Source organism: Eulemur rufifrons, chromosome 15 (genome assembly GCF_041146395.1).
Source record: "Eulemur rufifrons isolate Redbay chromosome 15, OSU_ERuf_1, whole genome shotgun sequence".
NCBI lineage: Eukaryota > Metazoa > Chordata > Mammalia > Primates > Lemuridae > Eulemur > Eulemur rufifrons.
Genome location: NC_090997.1, coordinates 94,056,559 through 94,078,522, shown reverse-complemented (window position 1 = coordinate 94,078,522; position 21,964 = coordinate 94,056,559). Strand labels below are relative to the sequence as shown.

Below are 21,964 nucleotides of genomic sequence, written 5' to 3'. Positions count from 1 at the left end.
CAAGTGCTCATAGACCTCAAGTTTAAAAGTGCTATTTGTTAAGGCTGCTGAGCATAAAGAAAAGTGTCTCTTTTTGTTTTTGGTAATAAAACATTAGTTTAAGTAAATTGGTGTAACTTAATTTCATCAGCTGTAATAGAGAGATGAACTCTGCGACCCGCTGTGCCCTGGGTAGTCCCTATAAAATCTGCACAAACAACAACCAACTTTTCTGAGGACGCTTTAGGCATCCCACCATGGTTTGATGTGTCTGCAAAATTCAGGTGCTGCCAATGTGACAGTATTAAGCGGTGGTGTCTTTAAGAGGTGATTAGGGCGTGAGGGCTCCTCCCTTTTGAATGGGACTAGGTGCCCTTACAAAAGGGCTTGTTGGAAGGAGTTCACTCCTTTGCCCTTCTACCTTCCGCCATGTGAGGACACAGCACTCTTCCCCTCCAGAGGAACCACCTCAGAAAGAGAGAGCAGCCCCCAGCAGACACCAAACCTGCCAGCACCTTAGCCTTGGACTTCCCACTCTCTAGAAGTATGAGAAAATAAACTCTGTTCTTCACAAATTACCCAGTCTCAGACATTTTGTTATAGCAGCACACACAGAAAAAGACACATCCATTTTATAGGCTAGAAAAACAGTCCAGCTTAATTGTTGGCAGTGGCTTGGAGGCGAGTGAGATACTCGCACAGAAAATATAGATGTGTAAGTTTTATGAATGAAAAGCTTGAGAAGGATGCACTGACATGATTGCATATTTTTCAAACTGTGATCCAATCAAATATTTGTTTAGTCATTTATTCTGCAAATAATCTTTGAGCACTTACTATGCATTAGACCGTGTGTGTGTGTGTGTGTGTGTGTGTGTGTGTTTAGGTGCCAAACAAATGTTGGTAAATAAGACAGAAAAGCTCCCTGATCACATCCAGTGAATTCTAACACCTTCCTATGTCATAAGCTCCAGAGAGGCAATGGCAGGTATACAGAGCAGTGAAGGTGGCACCTGCCCTTCAGGAGCTGACAGTCAGGCTGGAAAAGGACTAAGGAAGCAACGAGAGAGTCACATAGGACAAAAAGCAGCAGTTCAGCATAGTGGTTCAGAACACGGCTTCTGAAGCCTGTCTGTCTGAGTGTGCATCTTTGTTCCATCATTCAGTGGATGCAGCTTAACCCCTCTGAGCATTGGGCTTCTCACCCCTAAAATAAAATCACGATGGTACTTTCCTCATAAGACTACTGTGAGGACCAAATTAAGTACTCAGTTGCTAAACAGTACCTGGAACACAGCATGAACTCAAGAGAAAGTGACAGGGCAGAGCAACTGGAATTCCAGAAGAGGGGAGGTGCCCCAAAGGTTGGGGTCAGGAGAGCCTGCAGACAAGAATTTGGAGGATGGATGGGATGTGGGTGGAGAGGGGCCAAGGCCTTTCAGCTTGGGGTGGCAGCGTAAGGAAGAGAATGGAGATGAGGGTAAGCTTTTTCTGGAAAGAGGATGTCAAAAGTTCGGTTGGATTAGCGTTTATTTGGGAAAGCAGTAAGTCAGGGCTGGCAGGATAGATTATTAAGAGCCTTGAAAGGCAGAGAAAGGCCTTTAGAATTCATCACAATAGGCAGGAGTCATCAGGCTTCTTGAGCAATGAATTAAAGGGCAGGATTTGAAGTGCTGCTTGGGAAAATGAACCGGCAGTGTTAGGCCAGGCGGCAGGGAGGGGAGTCTGGAGGCGGACGAGACCCGTTAGGCGGCGCTGCGGGGTCGAAAACAGTTCAAGACTGTGGTGTCGGCGGTAGCCATGGGGAGAGGATGGGGAATCTGGGAGACATTCCACAGCAGCGGGCCCCAACCTTTTTGGCACCAGGAACCATTTTTCCACGGACCTGGGGGTGGGGGGGTGGGGGGAGGGAGGTTTCCGGATAATTCAAGTGTATTGAATTTATCGTACACTTTATTTCTATTATTACATCGTAATATACGATGAAATAATTACACAACTCACCATAGGTTAGGAACCCCTGTTCTAAAGGAAAAATGAAAAGGGTTTCAGCACAGATTGGAGTGACTGGATGAAGAACTTTTTAAAAAAACAAATCAGGATCATGGTAAATAGGTGATGTATGTATGTCATTTAAAAGTTTTAAGTAACCTGATCAGACTGGACAAAAATAGGCTAGGCAGGAAAGTGACAGCACATACTCTTACACGACACCCAAGAAAGACCGTGGGGCCCGATGGAGCTGTGAAGCCGAAGTACTCGTGGAAGGAAAGAAATGTCGCCAGGTAGGAGCAGCCAGTCTGTGACGGGCCAGATACAGAACCCACCACTGAAAACACAGACAGAACTACTTAGGCTTTAACACCTGGGGTTTGCAGTTAAGGTAAATGGCACACGCTGATTTCTGAAATTAGTAATCTAAATTTAATCAGAGGAACAGCCAGAAATGACAACGTGAAAGTCTCAGATACGTATTAAAAGTCAAAACAATTCAAGTGAGGGAGTGTATTCCCTCGCTTCAACTGAGTTTCCCAAAGTAAAGGAAAAATAGCAGCCACTGCTCGCTGACCACACAGAGCCCAGAGTGAGCACGACAGGAAGCGGCTGTCACTTTGAAGTTCTCCCACAGTGCTTCTCAAGTCCAAAACTTCAAAGGGAGACATCACCCAACCAAGTGTCAACATTCCTCTAGAGGATCTTGGCTTATTTGCCTCCGTATTTGTAGTTAAATAGATGGACTTAAAACTGCTCAAAGTGGAGGGTCCTACTCAAAGATTTCTCACCTTTCTAATGTCAGGTGTGCTCAGGGTCATTTCAAAGCCCTTGGCAAAGTCCTTTTGTAGCAGCCCCCACAGGCAGTCGGGGAAGGCTTTGCAACAGAAGACAGGGAGACGTGAGGCCTCCATGTCAGCAGTGGGTCAGACCTAGCCAAAGACCACCCCAACTTGGAACAACTCATTTTTACATTTTACATTTGCTATCACAATTAAAAGCAAAGTAAACTGTGTACCTAACTTGACTTTCAGTCTCCAGTTGTTTTTCATATTTCCTTTGTATTGCAAAATTGTGAATGATGAATCTATTCTGCATTTATACAATGTATTAAATGCAGTCACTGAGGAACTGACTGCCAGGAAAACCACACCCCTGGGAAAAGAAACAAGATAACATCCAGCCCGGAGACCTCAAGAAAGGACACCAACATTGAATTTACTCTGGTGACACAGGCTGCTGAAAAAGCTGCCACTCTGCAGATGGTGGTTTATCAAAAATAATATCGAAGTTACAGGTGGGGGTGGTTAATGAAATATTCCTTGTCTTTTTCCTTAGATTTTTCTGTCATTAGATATTGAGATTTATGCTATTTATATTCTCCCCAAAATGGACTTCCATAAGGTCTGGGTCCTAAATGTTATACTTTAGTAGAAAAAAAGTGGAAATGAGCAAAATTGACAATTACGAATTTGCTTTTTACTTTAGTTATTTCCTATAAGAAACCAATTTTTATCACCTTTATATTTAACATTGTTATAGAGATACAACAAAAACAAATGGATAAGATTTATAAAAATTGGAAAAAAGAATGATAAAATTATCATTATTAGCAGAGGGTTTAATTTTATCTGATAAACTGAAAAGAATCTTCTGAAAATCTACTGATGAACAGAGACTTCACTAAATTGGGAGTTAAAAATAATACATAGACATTAATAACAGTAATAATAATGTGCAACATAGCAGCAATGACAAATAAAAATATCTAGAAATCAACAAGAACTGTGCAAGATCTAAATGAAGAAAACTTTAAAACTCTCTTGAGGGATATAACCCAAGTTCTGAATAAATGGAAAGACAAAGTACTTTCTCAAATAATAAGACTCAACCAAAAGATGTCAATTCTCCCTACATTAATCTAAAGGTTAATGTAAACTCAGTAAATAAAAATAGGGCTTTCTGGATATGTATGGCAGGGTGTTTAACAAGCTGATTTTAAAGTTCCTAAGGAAAAATGAATAAAGACGAAGAGCCAGGTAGGACAATTGGGAGAAAAGCCAAGTAATAAGGAGAGATTGGGCCCTGCAAAATAATAAAATGTATATACAAATAGTTATTGTATGTTACATAATAAAATCTGTATTATGTAATTATATAATAGTTTACATTCATCTGCTTATAGATAATATATAGAATAGTGTTCTTCTATACATAAAGACACACATTAATGGGACAAAATAAAAAGCAAAAATAGATCTCTCCAAAACTGAGAATTTGTTATATGATAACGGTGACAATTTAGATTAATGAGGAAAAGATGAGTTATTCTATAAATGTTTAGATAATTTCTTAGTCATCTGGGCAAAGTGATATTGGATTGGTATGTCACATCTGACACAAGAATAAATTTCATATGGATTAAAGATTTTAATTAACATTAATTAAATACAAACAAAACCCTGGAAGACACCATGGAGAATATTTTGTACAGTTTTAGAGTTAATAAGGTCTTCCTAAGTGTAACTTTCTAAGTGTAAAACTTAGAAGCTATAATAAAAAAAGAGTTGATAAATTTGAATACAAAGAAATAAAAAATTATGCATGGGGAAAAACCCCACAAAGAAAGTTAAAAGAAATTACTAACTAGGAAAAAAATTCTTGCAATTCATATCACAAATAATGAGCTAATTGCTGTAATTTTTAAAGAGCTTCTAGAAATCATAATGTTAGCAAAATGGGCAATGATATGGTGAGCAAGGGAAATACAAATGCCTCAGACATGTGAGAAGATGTTCAACTTCACTCATAAAGAGAGAAATGCAACTTAAAATCCTGTTGATACATCATCTCTCATTCCTTAGACTGGCAAAGACAAAAATGTATGACGACACACTGTGCGGGCAAAGAATTGAGCAGTGCACAACATGGAACACTCTCCCAGAATCCTGACAACAGAAATGGATGGACAGGTCCATTTTTATGTACCCTTGACAGCAGTGAATGTGAGACAGAGATGGGCTGAGGCCAGCCTGCCACAGCTTATAAAAGACAGATACACATCTCTTAACTCTGCTGTATTCAGTCATGTCATGTTCATAGTCTGAAATCACCGTAGTGAGAGTATTTAGGCCATAGAAACTGGTAAATGTTACAAAACAGCCCTGCCCCACCCCAGAGAAGTGCTTGTTAGACATTTAGGCACACACCACTAGTTACAGTTTCTGAAATCTGCCAATTTGATATGTTAAATGTTGTTTACTTACTGCTTTAATTTGCAATTTTAAAAAATTATGGAGGAGGCTGAACATATTTTAGATTTTCTGGAATTTTGTTTGTAATTTTTCAATTAGGAGATTAGTGGTATTTTTTTTAAAAAACTGCTTTATATCTAAAAACTGTTCTTATATCTTAATATCTTAAAGAATTAATCCTTTGTCATAACTGTAGTACATATTGTCTTCATTGTATTTGCCTTCTAACATTGTTTATAATTTTTGTGTGTGCTAAATACACTGTTAATTTATCAAGGGACAAATCCAAAATTCATTTCTGTTGTGATTTCTTCCATTGCTTGTGTGCTTTTCCACCCTCCAGCTCAGTAACACATCCTTCCACAGTTTTCTGATTTTTCACGTTTTACATTTCTAATCCATCTGGATTTATCAGATGTATGCAGGATCCCTTAACTATCCAGTTTTCCCTACATTATTTTTTGATTGCTCTATCCTTCTTCTATTGGTTATAATTGAGAGTTATTGAGATAATTATGGATTCACAGGCAGTTGTGATGCTTTTTGATCAAATAATAATAACATAATAATGATGATAGCTGACATTACATTTAAGGAGCAGAAAGACACCGGGGAGTTTTAAGCAGGGGAATGACAATACCAGATTTGCCCGCTAGACGCTCTGACCGTGGCTTGGACACAGGTTGATGGGCTCTGAGGCTTTTGCAGAGATCCAGGTGAGAAATGATGAGGGCTTTATGACCACTGCTGGGGACCGATCTGAGAGAAGTCACAGAGGAAGCGCCAGGTGTGGAACCTGACTGGACAGTCCTGTGCTGTGTCACATCCTCTTGGCCACTTTCACTCTAGCCATTGCCGCAGTCACACGCTTCACACGGAAGTAAGCTTAGAGCGCTGTCTCTTAGCAGCTTGGCATGGCCCTTGCTTTTGTCTCTATTCCTGGTGCAAGAACCACAGCTGTGAAGGAGTTAGGGCTTCAGGGCAAACTTGACCAACGGCTGCTGGAACCAGTGGATAGATGCTCCCCGGTTTCTTCCCTCAGGCGTATAAGTTCAGGGGCGCACGCTACACTGCCCTCGTGGAGTGCTGGTGGGCGCATCCTCATTTTCCTGTGGCAGTTAGCAACTGAAGGTGCATCCTGGCACTGGCCTTCTCTCATTCCTGCTTCTCTCTCTCCGGACCGCCATCCCTATTTCCTGGCATTACTGCTCAAACTCTAGCACACTTCACGCTAGCCCAGGCCTCCGGCTCCGCTTTCGGGAGGATCCCAGGCCAAGAGGGCTGCCATGCCAGCTGCGCATGGGTTAGGGGGTGGAAGAGAAAAGCAGGCAGGAATGACTCCAGAGTTTCTTGTTTGGGCGCCTGAACAGATGAGGGTTCCACCTGCTGATAACGGAATATAGGGGAGGTGGGTTTCTTTGTGTGTGGTAGGGGCAGGAAATAGGACCACATGCCCATCTTGCCACAGCTATTCCCATGACAGTGCCTGGAATATTGTAGATGCTCAGAGTATACTGAAATTGCACACGAAAGTGGACAAAAGGTGCAAATGTCATTGGTGCTCCACACACTTGTATGTTACTGGGTGTTTAAAAGGAAGTTGTGGTGAGTACTGAGATCGAAAAAGGAGATCATATCCTATCATCAAGTTACACTGTAGTTAAAAATGTAAGACTTACACAGATACTATAGGAAAATTTATATGAAATAATTTGAAAAGTTTAAGAAGCAATATATGAGCAAGTAAAAAAGAAATGTAATCCACACTGAGTAATAATTACCCAGAGAAATGAAGATGAGCAGTAATAAAAGTTGGTTTTGGCTAATCTTACTGCCTTGGTTTAGGTCACTTTCCTTAACCTCATAGGGTTTTTAGTAACAGTAGTCAGACATAGAATGCCATCACCTATATCTGAGATTTACTGTCATTAAAGTTTCCTCCTCTTCTCGTTGAACTTGACTTTCTTTTATTCATCTGCTGACTCTTTCTATAAGTCTCACCCAAGAGGTTAGTTAATTTCAAAGACTGAGAATACGTGCTTAACTCTCTGCAAGTAGCAAAGGGACAGTCATCTTACCATAGAAGTCGTACTGACGTTGCTGTTTTCCTTAACCCCAAAGGAGATGAGTACAGAAATGTTTAGCTCAACATTGATACAACTCTATTATATTTTTACTTTGTAATATAAAACATAGAGCCATTTTTTTAGGAGGCCAATGCCTTATCCATTAGGTGACTGGGACATCTGCGGAGCCGTTTCTTAAAAGCTTTGCTTGCCATAAAATTGAGCAGACTTTGGTTGAAATTCTTTCATTAAACCATGAATATCTACATGGGTCTAGGGTCAGAGAAAAAGGGGTCTGTTCTTAGAAGCTGCATGATTCTGTTGCTAGTCGAGCCCCCACCTGTTTCGTTCACTCCTGGCTGTTTTCCCAGAAGATGAATGAAAATGTCATATGGGATGAAATTAAACTTCTTAGTAAATTCCTACCAAGCCACATTTACTGGTATTATTTCTACTCTGTGACGTTCATTAGTCAATCATAAAAGGGAACAAAAGTGGTTTGTTAAATGTGCTTCACAAATCTTAATGATTATGAACCAAAACCATCACGATGTCCAGGCTTGATTACTTATTCTACAACTTTTCCAAGCACTTAAATTTTCTAAGATGATAAGACAAGTCTGACCTTTCAACTGCATTTCCAGATCAGATATCTAATCTATTAGTATAATACCTGTTTCCATTTCAGAACGTGCTGAAGCTCTAAGGCATTTAGCAAGACTGGCTCCCTGCCCTCCAGTCCCCATATAGCCAAGGAGCTGTGTCCTTTTAATAATAAGCTCATGCTAACATCAACATCATGCCCCACACTTCGGAAAGAGGCCCTGAAAAAAGTGACAAATGGTCACCTATTCCCTCTTATTTTCTATCCTCCTTGTAGTCAGAAGTATTTTAGTCTTGTTCTTCAATTTCTAGCCATTAGAGGGCAAGGCTGCTGCAGCTAACAGATACTGAGACTTGTTTTGAGAGAGCCTGAGCGAGGCAAATATTTTTCCAATTACACACTATCTAATTCAATTTACATTTATTAGAAAAACTGCCAGCTATTTCATGTTAATATTAACATTTTCATAAAGTACTTGCAATTATAATTCAAGCTGAGATTCCAATAAATCTCTTAGATGTTTTACACTTACTTTTCCTGTCTTCAGACTTTGCAAAATATTTTTAAGAACACATTTGGAGGTCATTCAGCCATAGGGGAATTTATACTGTGTATGTAAAACAGTTGGGCAGAGAAAAAATATTACAAATGGCAAAGCAATTGAGGACAACTATAGAGGTATGCCAATTTCTGCAAAACAAGTGTAGGGTATGAAATTCAAAATTTTAACACAGATAAATGGAGCCATTAGTTTTTCACTTGATAGAAAACTTCGCCCCATAGCTTCTTTCAATAGCAAGCGCCTTGACTGCATTTAAAGAACATTTCCTGAGTGCATTTAAAGTGTAGTTCTGTTCACCCACGTCTTTTTATTTAGCATTTATACATCTGTATATGAATTGGCCTGCATTTAAAGAATGTCACACGTCTCTTTGAAGCAATGGCAATGAATTCCAAGTGCCCTGTCAGCCTAAATAAAAAGATGTCCATATGCTAAAATATTTTATTCATCAAAGTGCTCACTGTTTTATTGCGTAAAGCATGGCTTCCTAAAATGAATTCTGAAATACAGGGTATAATATACCCTCCGTTTCTGGATAATAAATATTATCCACTTCAACTTTAGAAGTCTGACTTAAGACATACACAGAGGATTCATAAATAAAACAAATATTGCACTATACCATCAATCCTCTTTAAAGACATTTATTTGCATATGCCAATTAAAAGCCTAACAAATAAAAATTCTAAAGGGAAAGCAAATACAGCTTTCTCCAAATGGGCAGATGATAAGAAGGTAAGCTTCTATAAAATATTCAGGGGGCGCTTCTCTCAGTGAAAACAGTTCTTGCTTATAGAGTCAAAAATGGATGTGTTGTTAATTTCTCGGTATTTCTCAAACTTAGCTGCACGTTGGCATCACTTCTGGAACTTTAAAAAAAAAAAAATCTCAAAACCCAGGCTGCACCCCAGACCAATTAAACCAGAATCTTCAGGAGTGGGACCCAGGTGTCAGTAGTTTATAAAGCCCTCCAGGTGGCTGCCACGTGTGGCGAATGGAGGAGGCTGAGAACCACAGCCTTAGTAAATGGGAGCCACCTGCCCCAGCAGGGGCGCTGTGCTGAGCCCCGCAGGGTCACAGCTGCAGCTGTCCCGCTGACTCATGGTGGTGTGTGTGGTGGGGGGCGGGGGGGAGGATGAGCTCAGCTGACAGGTGGCCGCAGGGTGCACCTGGCTGTGCTCTGGCAGCCCCAGTGGTGGACGCTCCGGATGGGATCTTACATGGAGAGAGCAGATCAGGCAAACCTGCCTGGGCAGCCATTGGAGCCGTGCTGCTCCCTCCCACACCCACTCCTACAGGGACATCTGGAGAAACGCTTCACGGTTCCCAAGCTCCTCACCTCCCTCCAGTCTCTGCTCCTGCCAAATGGGCGGTTCACCAGAGAGTAAGCCTGGAGCTCTCAGGCTTTTGCACATTTTCTAAAGTGTCACTCATCTGAAACAGTACCTTCCTGAGGTCACCCTGAGTGTCACCCTGTCCTGTCTGCATCCTCCTTGAAAGACTCAGTGCCCACCTCTCTCTTCTAGGAAGTTGGTCCAACAACCCCAACTTTCCCTGACTTCGTTCCTCACCTCATTTCTCAGACTGAAGTGTCTACATCATTCTTTTCCTAATTAGACAGGTCTCAGCCAGTGACAATTCCTGTCTTGCTGCACTGAGCTATTATCTCTCCCCTTGGTGTTAAGTGTTTCACGTTTGGGTCTTCTGTTGCTAACTAGGCAGCAAGCAAGTGGAAGGAGAGTGATGTGTCTCACCCGTCTTAGTAAATGCTCCCTGCCGCTGCCCCTGCCCCTGCCCCCACCTGGAGCTGCTCCTTGCACGTGGTTGATGTTTCATACATATTTGCTCCTTGGTTTATCTCGCACTTGGATTATTGCCGTAGCCTCTGATTAACTGGTCTATCCATATCTACTTGAAGCCCTTCTCTACTCTGTATGTTGTAGTCAAAGCGAATTTTTTCCTGCAAATATAGCAGTTTCAGGATCCCCTGGATACAAATCTTAGTCCTTCAGTGCCTCCCAGGGATGTTTAACAGGGCCTGGGAGGCGCTATGGGGCCCATCCCCCATCTGCCCACATTACTGGACTCAGCTCTTCCCTCCTCAGCTCACCCTGCTGCAGCCTCCCTGGTTCTTCCCCCACTCACTGTGCTCCCTCCTGCCACAGGGCCTTTGCACCTGCTGTTCCCTATGTCTGAATGTTCTTCCTTCTCCTCTTTCCCTTCAGATCTCAGTCCAACCTTCACTTCTCTCACCTCCAGACTTACCAACTGCCCCATTCTATGCCTGGACAGTGCCCCATCTCTCTGCATTGTAGGATGCAACGCAGTTGCTATTTCACACACATTTGTATGGTTCGAGACTTAATGTCTATCTCCCTTGTAGGACTGTGAGCTCTGTGAGGACAGACAGTATCTACTTTTGCTCAACATTTTCTCTAGTTCCTACTGTAGTGCCAATCACATAGAAGGTACTAAATCAATATTTACAGAGTGAATGAATGATGAATGAATGGATGGATGGATGAATGAGTCACTAGTAGAAGGAGAATAAACAAAATGTATGACTGGCCACTAGGATCTGCAGACCAGGGGCAGGAAAACCATAGCTTGGTGCCACCGCATGGCAGCTTGCACAGTGGCAAGGAGCTGGGGGCTCCCCGCCTGTGGGTGGGATAAGCCCCGGGTCAGAATGCCTGTCATGCCATCCATCTCCCCTCCTGACCACAGCAGGGAGGCCACGCATCTCAGTGGCAGCCTGAGTGACCTGTGAGGTACAGGGCAGAGTGACCTACTGGGAGCAGGCAGCTGACGGGGAAAGCTACTGACAGAGGGGAGGGGACAGCCGGCAGCTGAGGCAGCTGGCAGCCCTCGCCACCAACACACCTGCGGGCTGGAACTGGCTCCAATTCTCGACAGCTTCAAGCTTTCCCACTATGTGGCCTATGTGCCTCCCATGGGGCCTGGCTCTCCCTAGTATTTCCTGGTCTTTTTGGGTCGCTGTGGTCCTTTTGTCCCATTCCCATATTCCTCCTGATAATTACCCTTGCATTTCTCCTTGCTGGGTTTGGTCTTAACCCCCACTCGGCCTCTCTGAACTCCCAGTCCCGGTCCTTAAGCTGGGTGGTGCTGATCCCTACCCCAGGGGTGCTGTGAGGATGGGCGCCCTAATACGAGGGAAAGCACTAACCGTTGACACGCCACACACATGCTGTTTCTCTACGGTGGCAGTCAGGTGCACGTGGCAGCTGGTGGCATTCTGTCCTCTCTCCAAAATCCCTTTGCTGTTCCCTCCTCTCCTCCCTGGCCCCCCACCTCACCCATGTTCTTCAACTGGCCCCTGGGGATACCTGCGGGTCTTGCTAATCCCCAGAGGTGACCTTTAGTCTTAAACCACCTCTGACTCCTGCTTCAGATACGCCCCAGGACAAACGGACTCCAAAGACAGTCTCCGAAGTGGGGGCTCCTTTGCCCTCCGCGCCTCTGGAGGGCTCACATCAGCCTGGCAGAGCACTGGGCTCGGCACGTCCTCCCCCCACCTTTTGGAGGGGGCGCTGTGCGCTTAGATGACTTTACAACCTGGGGCCTACACAAGCTTAGGTTTCCAAGTAAATAAACACAGGACAAATGTATGCCAGCAGGCTGGGATCAAAACGCATCTCCAGCTGTTGGGAATACAGAGAGAAGCAGTTTCCTTAGAAACGAGTTTCCCGGAGGAAACGGTCGAGCGAGGCAATTTGAGACCTCAGCAGAGGGAGACCTGAAGGTTCAGGGCCCAGCGTGTCCTGAGCTCCGTGCAAAGAGCAGCCCCTGCTGACTCCCTGAGCAGAGACGTTTCACGTCTGTAGGAAAAATGGTCCCTTTAGGTCACGTGGAGCCACTCACCGAGCCAAGGGCATGAAAGCATCAATACCAAAATGGGTTCTAGAGATTCAGACCTTCCAAAGCACTTCTGTGTAGAACATCTAACTGACTCCCCCAGCAACCCTGTGATGCAGGCCTGGCAGGTAATACGGTCCCATTGTACAGATGAGACAAGAAAGGTCTACAGAATCGGACTCACTAGATGAGTCACCCAGCTAGGGCAGCTAGGAAAGGAGCATAAGTACACCATGTCCTAAGCCCCTAGCTCAGCCTGCAATTAGACGCTACATTTGAACTAGTTGGAGACAAAAAGCATTACTTTATTACCTTCAAAGATTTGGAAAACATAGATATTTACTGAAACACTTAAAATGCAGACAATCCAAATCCCTTCTTCCTTTTCTTTCTTTAAGAAAAATGATGCTTTAAGAATGGTGGTGATGGCTGAGGTTTCATTCACAGGACATCCTCGGCTGGTCGGGACAGAGTGGAAATTTCCACACACCAGAATTTCATATGTATACTTCCAAAGTTAAAGGACATTCGGAGTCCAAAACTTTCAAGCAGATTAAAATGCATAGCTTTCTGGAAACCTTTGCTGACTCTGGCCAGTGTTCAGGCTTCTCCAGAATTCAACAGGGCCAACATGATTCACTGAATTCTTTATGAATTAAGAAGCTGTAAATTACGCATCTTTCTTTTAAGCATGCATTACTTTCCACGCTTTACAGCCAAGCCGCATAAACAGTGTCACAGAGGCAGTGTTCTCCCTGGGAACATTTCCTCCCCTCTCTTCCTGCTCTTCGAGTGGAGGATGGCCTAGGGAGGCTGCAGGAATGGCTGAGGAAGGAGCCCAACTTGACATTTTTTTGGAGTTTGAAAGTACAAAGTGGTATCTATGCAGAATATTTCCCCATGAGAGTTTCTAAGGCCAGGTTTTAAGCAAAGCACAAGACTGAGTCACATGTGTAGCTGGCAGAGTGAAAATGACAGCACAAGAAATCCACTTGCATGGAAGCCCAGAAGTAGAAAAGGGAGTGGCTTCAGCGGGAGTGAGATTGCCTCCCTCACTTGGAAATTACAGCAGTTGCTTTTCCTTAGAAGTCGCTCAGTCTCATTAAATACGTTCTGTGTGCCAGGTATTCCCCTGCCCTGGAAATAAAGGAACCTGGACTCCAGCTGGGGAAGAGTCTCAGGTGCTGGGATGTGTCCAGGTGTGTGCGGGCTCAGAGGACTCTCACACCAAAAAACGAGGCAGCCACCTCCCCACTGGGAAGCCGAGTGTCTGGCTCTGGACAAAGAGAAATGAGCCTAAGACAACTGCCTTTTCATGGCATGGCTGCTATAAGCTGAACCTGTCTCTATGCTAGCTCTAATTTATTTAAAAATTATCATCTGGTAAATGCAAACGAAGACCAGTTTGGAAAGAAACAGAGAGTTTTAGAAGAGCTAGTTGTTTCCAGAAAATATGGAAAATAGCTAAAAAAAAAAAAAAGTGCTTGAATATTTGAAAACAAATTGCTATGCCAGCAATGTCTTTGTAAAGATGGACAGATGATATTCATGAAATGATTTTGCTTACAAAGCACAAAACATGGCCCATCTTTTTCTCCCTTTACCATTCAGGAAGTAAAACGCAAGGTCCAAGTGGGCAAAAGGGTCCCCTGGAGAGTCGGGGGGCTTGGCTTCTTCCGCTGGAGGGGCCCTTAGCCCACTCGTAGACCCAGGCCTGTTCCCGCACCTGTAAAGAGATGTGTCCTCACCCTCTCCTGGGACCCTGCAAATCCCAGGGTCACTTTACCCTTTCCGTTTTCTCCCACACCACCCGGCAGCACAAGATGATATTATTTCACCCTCGGAGGAGGCGTCCTCTCAGCTGTATGCTAAGCAGCTCTGCAAGGCTCGGGGCCAGGAGCAGAACTGCCCGATTTTTGGCAACTGGATAAAGCAAGGGGCTTGGGAGCACTGAGATCTAGAATGATGTGGTAAATCAGTAGATCCATTTCAGGCCAGCAGCTGAGTGCCTGTGTGCGTGCAGTGTGCAGGGAGGGGCCTCGGTGCACGGTCCCCCAAGAGGGTGGCCTGTGTGGCCTGGGTCAGCACCCCTCGTGGGGCCTGGCCCACTGGCGGCCTTGCTCAGGGGACAGCGGTCTCCTCACAGCTGCCTATGCCCCACTGAGACACAAACAACACCCTCTTTTGAGTAAACAACTGACCACCCGGGCTTGCCAAAATGAGGACAGGCTCTTCTGAAAGGGGCAATTTTATCTCAAGAATCTAATGGGACCAAGGAGACAGAATAAAAAGTTTCAGCTATTAAAAAAAAAAAAGCAATAGACCATCTTCTTCCAAATAAACAAACTATCCTTTGAACAAGAAAACAGCCTTCTAACCGGGTCAGGCCGGGGCCAGATCATGAAAGAGTCACGGCTCCTCCAACCCCCACTCCCAGGCTCTCCTTGCCTCAATCCCAGCTCCCCAATTTTCTGCCCTGCCGCCTTGGGGAGTCTGGTGCTTCCCTGCTGGGGCCTTGCCAAGCATCGATCTGATGAGCTCATCTGACATAGAGCCTTCCAGAACACAGTGCTTACATTTGGAAAGTGGCCCCTACTAATCTCTAAGGGTAGAATTCCAGGCAGGGAAATTTCCCTAGAATTTCTCAAGTCACATCATAAAGGCAGTTATCAGGTCTTCAGAAATATAGGATTTGCCCTCACTCCAAGCTTTCAACATTTTATGAGCCTTTAATAAACATTTAAACCATGAGCTTTTTTTCTTTCATGTGTGCAACTTTTCTCTCTCATGATTAGGGCTTACGATTTGTGTGAATGTGTGAAGACTGTATGACAAGGAACGATTTACAGGATGGCAAAAAACATAAAATAAAATAAAAAAGATTGACAGAGGAGAAAAACCTAGAGAATTCCCCTCAACTCTTACACTAATATTTGAAGAGCAGTATTCCTAAGACTCCTTTCCATATCGTTGGTTTTTCAACATTTTCTGCTATCATTTGGTTCTAACTTTCTTAGTATTAGGGTTGAAGCAGAATTTTGAAATATTATCTTGATTAAATGGAATGTACTGATTTTAAAAGAACATATAAATATATTAATCAGATTCAAAACAAATAGTAAAGATAATTTGAGGAGAAATCATTCTTCTATTAAGTGAGTCTATACTCTGCATACATACTTGTCACTGGATAAAAACCACATAGCTATATTCATAATATATACTTTAAAGAAAAAGATTAGGGTTTTTGCCATCAAGAGCTGAAAAAAAAAGGTAAAAGCCACTTTAAATATGTATACCATCAAAATATTTCCCTGGAACCTTAGGGAGCTGAACAAACGCTGAACAGTGAGTGGAAAGGCTTGGTCTGGGCTTGGCCCACCTACAAACTAGCTATGCAGTGCTGGGTGACACAGGCGACTTCTCTGTATGTATTTTCTCAACTCTAATCATGGATTTTCAGACATGACAGTGACTTTGAAGGGATAACATACCAAAATGCTCCTAGTCTCTAAACATGCCTTCATTAAATTTAAAAAAATTACACGAGGAAACAGCAGTTTGGGCACAGTCCGGAGACCACCCGACGCTTTTTTCCAGCTACGAGGCTGATGCTGAGGACCCGTCAGCCGTGGGCACAGGCACGGTGTCACTTCCCAGCAGTGGGACACGTCTGACTCATCCTTGATACTTTCTTTTTTTCCTGCCTGTGCCGGACAACAGCCCAGGATGGGTCTGGGTGACCCTGATGGACCCTCCCAGACACAGAAACCAGGGTCGCAGCCTCCCAGACCCCAGGCCGTCAGCTGCTCAATCCACAAGGGGATGAGACCTGTACCTTTTATTCTGGAAGAAAGACGCATAACTCTGCCCTCTGCTTTTGTTAACAACTTCTGTGTTGCAGAAACAACTCCTGGGTTCAAGACTAACATCCCTTATGGAGCAGAGGGTCCCCAGTGAAGGTCCAGAGAAAGCAAACAATTATTGCCGCAGTGGCAGGGAACTGTGGTGCTGTGGTGGAAAGAACCCGGGCCTTGAAGGCAGAGGACCTGGAAACAGTCGGTCAGTCACAGCTGAGCCCTTACCAAAGGGTGACTTTGGCAAGTCCCACATGTTTTTGGAACTTCAGCGTCCTCATTAGAAAACACCTCTCCCATGCAGGGTTGCCACGGGAATTGAATGGGGCGAGGGAGGAGAAGGAGCTTTGCAACCGTCTAAGAGAGATCCCCCAACACACTTTTCTTCTTAACCATGATAGTGCTGGCCAGGACTCCTTAGGAAAGACTTTCTCTCCTCTGGGACCCAGAACCTAGCACTAAAGCAAACTGAGCCAAGCAGAATGAGAAAATCACTTGAGAAAGTAAGTGTCTGTTAGCATCTGGGTCATCTGGAACAAGTGTTCACTGGTCCAAACTTCCTCCCTGAGGAAGCACCCTCTCCACGCAGAGCTCCCTGGAGGTGCCACGGGGAAGGCCACGGACGGGGAGGGGGAGCTTCCCAGCCGGGGGGAGCCGCTCCCAGGGCGGCTGAGAGAACGCCTCTTGCATGCTTGCATGCAACGGGACTTACCAGATAGCGCTCCTCCTGCCGCATGCTGGGGGTGCGGATCATGTGATTCTGTTCCCCTCTCCAGTCTCCAAAGCGACGGAAAAAATAATTAGATAAAAACCGGTTGACGGGGTCTCTAATGATGTTGATGTAGACAGGCTGGTCTCCTCCAAACCTAACACACACACGCACACAAACATGGAGCTCGTTACAACCCATCACTTCTGGAGGGAAATAGGGCCAACTTAGACGATGTTCCCCTCTAGGTTAATTTTATTATCAAAAGATGACCTCATCGGCTAAGTGCCAATGAACATTTTAATAAGCAAGTGATGTTTCCTGATAGGCATTTTATTTACCATCATGCAGGAAGTGGAGATGATACCTGCTCCAGGTACCTGATACAAGCCACACTATTTGTCGATGTTCAGGTAGAGATGTTGTGTGGTTTCTCAATAGGCAGTAAGTTGTTTTTTTTTTTTAAGAGACAGAGTCTCGCCCTGCTGCCCAGGCTGGAGTGCAGTGGTGCGATCACAGCTCACTGCAGCCTTGAAATCCTGAGCTCAGGCGGGTCTCAAACTCCTGGCCTCAAACTATCCTCCTACCTCAGCCTCCCAAAGTACTAGGATGACAGGTGTGAGCCATTGCACCCAGCCTGCCTGTAGGTTCCCTGAGGACAGGGCCATGCTGTATTGGACTTTGTATTCCCTATGGCTAGCACAGAACCTGGTGGCACGCAGTTGGCCTTCAGTGCTGTTTCAGCTGACTGGTAAGTTCTGACTGCCTTTTTGGTGAAATGGTACATCTTATACATTGTAATTCTTTAGCGAGTGCTTGCTGTTTACCTTTTTAAAAATATTTTATGTGACCAACTTGCTGAAGCCCCACAACTACTCCTGAATGGAGTAGTAACTATAATAATCCCCATCTACACCTGGGGAAACTGAGGCAGAGAGAGGGTGAATAACTTGTGACTGAGTCAGGATATGAACCCAGGTAGTCTGGCTCCAGAATTTGTGCTCTTAATCATGGAGAGGTGATGTCCAGAGTTGAGAAAAATAATAAAAAATAATGTGCAGGATATTTAAGAACAAAACGAAATTCAATAAAATTATCCTCAAGTGGTAGCAAGTGGTTTCAGATAAAAAGGAAACAAATAGCCAGGTGTTCCATTTTAATTTCTTCCACAAAAAGATTAGATAGATGCACTATATGCTGGCCCAAGAGCAAGGACTTCCCAAGGCAAAGTGATGAGGTTGGCTACGTTTTTCTCAACAATTCCTCCCCTTTCTCTCTGCACGGCTGGAAAGCAGTGGCCCTGAGGAGTCTGGGGAGGGCACCCCAATCTCTGCGCAGAGGTCATGCTCTAGTGACCTCCTGAGGCACCCCCAGGCTTTGCTAGCCCTGTGACCCTGTGACCTTCTGATGGGGGTATCCAGGCATTCTGTCTGGGAGCAGAAAGAGCTCAGAGAAAACAAACTGGCGGGACCGCCTCTCTCCAGCTGAACCCACCTGGAGTCACAACCACATCCTGCAGCCATGAACACCTAACCTGGTATCCATCCCTCCCTCCTCTGTGCTCCAGGCCCTCTCTCCCACACTGTGTTGACATCTCTGTCTCTCCCATCTGCAGCCAGGAACGACATCACATAGCACAGTGCGTGGCACACAGTAGGTGTTTCACAAATGCTAACTGAATGAAGATATGAATATCTAGGTGTATGCTTCTCAGTTGTTATGTTTCTGCTGATACCACAGGGCTCTGTTGTCAGAGGAAAGGAGACATAACAAGTCACCAATCCAATCCTTTTTCTGTATTAATTCATTTAATGTCCCCAGTTAATTTGCATTTTTAAAGAGACTCTTCAGAGAGAAGAATGCAAAGGAACAAAAAGGAATGACAGTCATGCCTAGTGGAATTTCAGGCACCAGGATGTATGAATTATGTTCTGAATTCAATTCCTCGAATATGAGGACATTGGAAAACACACTCCTGAAGAGGAAGGCTGGCCCTGCCAATGCGATTCTTGTCAGTTCACAGATGTATACAAGGTGCATTCATGCAACCGGATGAACAACTAGCTGTAGCCCCAGGAGCTATCTGTGCCAACCACCAGCGAACCACCATACACACCCTAGACTTATCATCCACTTTTAATTAAACTGGGTTTCATATCTATGATAAACAGCAACTAACGGAATAATGCTACGGACTAGAAAGATAAAGCACACATACCAAATAAGAATCTAATTAGCCCTTCAAAAATTGCATCATGCTTTTAAAAACCTCAAATGTACTTCTATGAGTATGTGAGGACTGACTACTAGTGCTAGTTAGCAGAACTGCCCAACCATGCGAGTGAATGTACAGCTTCCCGCTAGGAGACGGCTCTCAGCCCGTCCACCGCCGTCTGCCATCGATAGCTGCAGACGCAAGGACTGAGGAGGCTTACTGAGTCCGGGTGACTTGCTCCTGTTTGTGTACTGTGACACAGTGCGAATTTCCAGATTAATTTTCCCAAACAGAAGTGTTAGATGGCTTAAGAACTTACTGTCGTATTTCAGATAATATAATAGCCTCTAGAAATTTCTAACTATGGGAGAGAGGAGTCTGATATATATCTCCCCCTTTCCAGAAGGCAGCAGTAATAACGGTTTCAGGCTACTAGCCCTCATCCTTTCTGTACACACAGCTCCCACCCAAACTGGGACAATCTGGGGTGACACGCAGGTTATACAAAAGGGGCCAGACTGCCACCATGGTACCGCTAGAGTACACCACGTGTGCTGGTGCCTGGGAAGGAGAACGAATTTCCTCACCTGTGTTCCATCTTCTTTCTCTCTCTCAGTGTTTTTTAACTCTGTTCTGAATTCTTGGTCACCTGAACCTACCGCTTACTGATGACTCCATTCTTGGGGTGAGAATAGTTCGTATCCCACTATTCCGTGCAGCAAGACACTCTGGCTTATTTTTAAAACCCTTAAGAGAAGATTCTACAACCTCCCTGTGAATCTACCCTATTGGTCGACCTAACGGTTAAGGAGTCTTTGTTATACCCAGCCAATATTTTTCATCTTCCTTTTAGGTACATTTCCTTTTGTTTGAGCCATTTGACACAAAGGATTAGCTTCTCGTGTACTTTTACAACTTTTAGCCTTTTCAGCTTCAATTTTAGTGCCTGTAACTTTTTTTATTTCTTTTAAAAATTCCTTTGGCTTTTGTCATAAGATTTATTGCCCTTCATTTTATAATCTATGGCTCTAATTTGGTCTTCATTGAGCACTAAAAAATTGTGGTGACTACAGCTGATCATGGGTTCCAAGTTGTGCGTACCCTAGAGAGTGGAGAGTCAGGCCACACTTTGTTTTTTTCACTTAGCAACACACCCTCTTGTCCCTTCGTCACCACAGCTGCTACTGCATATTTGAAGCTCTCGTTTAAGTCATCCTAAAATAGCGGGTATTACCAATTTCTGTGACATTGTTCGCAGGTCATATTTACCGACTCTGTAATCACCTTTGTGGGTATTCTGACCCTCTGCAAACTTATCATATTCTTACAATTTTTGCTTTTATTGATTTTTTTTGATGAGAAGATAAGGACCCAAAGCAGGATACAATTCTCTAGAAATAATAAGTACATGGTTCTCATTTTGGGGCGGCATTACTAAATATCTCATTCTGAGCACTTTCATCAACATCTGCCCCATGCTGTTAATTCAATCAATTAACCGACCCATCAATAGTATTAGGCACCTCTTCCATAGCTACACAAAGCACTTGGGCAAAAATTCTAGGAACACTTTCATCAGAATGCTAAAGGTATTCTTCCTGTAACAAAAAATATTGCATCTATTAAATCAAGACCAGAACTATGCTGGAGAATTAAGGCTGTTTTGTCCTCCTACCACAGTAGAGTTTTCCATGACTGGAAATAGTTTTTGAAAGTACATCTTCTCCTTCTTCTTTAAAATCGTGGTAAAATATTTCACCATTTTTAGATGCACAAGTCAGTGGCATTAAGGACACTCTCAATGTGCAACCATCACAACTATCCACTTCTAGACCTTTTTCAGCACCCCAAACTGAACCTCTGTGCCCATTAAACAAAAGAATCCCTTTCCTCTCCCACCCCAACCACCATTCTGCTGAAAGTCTATCTTCTCTTTAACCTCTGGCCTGGACGCAGAGGTTATCTTTGTGCTGCGACCTACATTAAAAGATGAAAAGTACCCCAGGCCAGAGGCCCATGGCTTTGATCTTTGTCCATGAGAGAGGAAGACACTTTGAAGTGAGAGAAGGGCCATCTTGGAAAAGGATGTGACCTTTTGGGGGGCGGGCAGCGTGAGGAGCTGCTGAGCAAGAGAAGGGCAGAGATGGTTGTTTAAGGGTCCTTTGCTAGATGCCCCTGCCTGGCAGTGAGGACAGCCCTGGCAGTTACGGGGCTGCTGTCATGGGGGAGTTCTGCCCTTCATCCTCACGCCCTGCGCAGGGGCACTTCTGTCTTCTCTGCCCAGGACAGGACCCCCATCACAAAACATAAGCAGGAGAGACAGCTGTGTCTGCTCTCTGACCTGTCCTAAGGCAAGAGGTGGAAACACTGGCTGGGAGAAGCCGAGACAAGCGGGGAAGGGAGGGATGGCTGGGTGAGGGCTGGGGCTTGGAGCGGAGCATGAACCACAAGGCATGGAATAAACAGGTGAGGTGGCCACGGGAAAGTCCAGATTATACTTGTCCTCGAGGGGCCAACACAGCTGGTGGGCTCGTGCAGCGGCAGTGACCCCCTCACCGTGGAGGGCAAAGCAGAAACAAGGGGACAAGAGCTCCACGTGAGGAGGACGAGGCCGGCAGTGTTGAAGCGGGATAAACCGAGAGAAAACTCTCACTGGCAAACGGAGCTCCTGTGCTGCGTGCGAGGAGGTGGACAAGTGCCAACTGCCCACATCAGTTCTTACTGGGGTGTTCTCTTCAAAGCTCGAGGCTTCTGCCACTTTATGAAAGATTCAAAGGGCATGGAATTAAAATGGATCACTTTGCTAATGAGAATAAAAAACAAAGTCAACATTTATGAATAAGATGTGGA

The 21,964-nt window shown here is 44.3% G+C and overlaps 1 protein-coding gene across 1 annotated transcript in view; it reads right to left on the bottom strand.

Annotated features, from left to right (window-relative positions):
* Positions 1-21,964, bottom strand: part of UST (uronyl 2-sulfotransferase) — a 280,136-nt gene that overhangs the window by 80,252 nt on the left and 177,920 nt on the right. Inside the window, exon 5 of the mRNA XM_069488442.1 lies at positions 16,903-17,056. Within this exon, the coding sequence (XP_069344543.1) occupies positions 16,903-17,056 (154 nt within the window). The remainder of the gene's footprint in view (positions 1-16,902; positions 17,057-21,964) is intronic.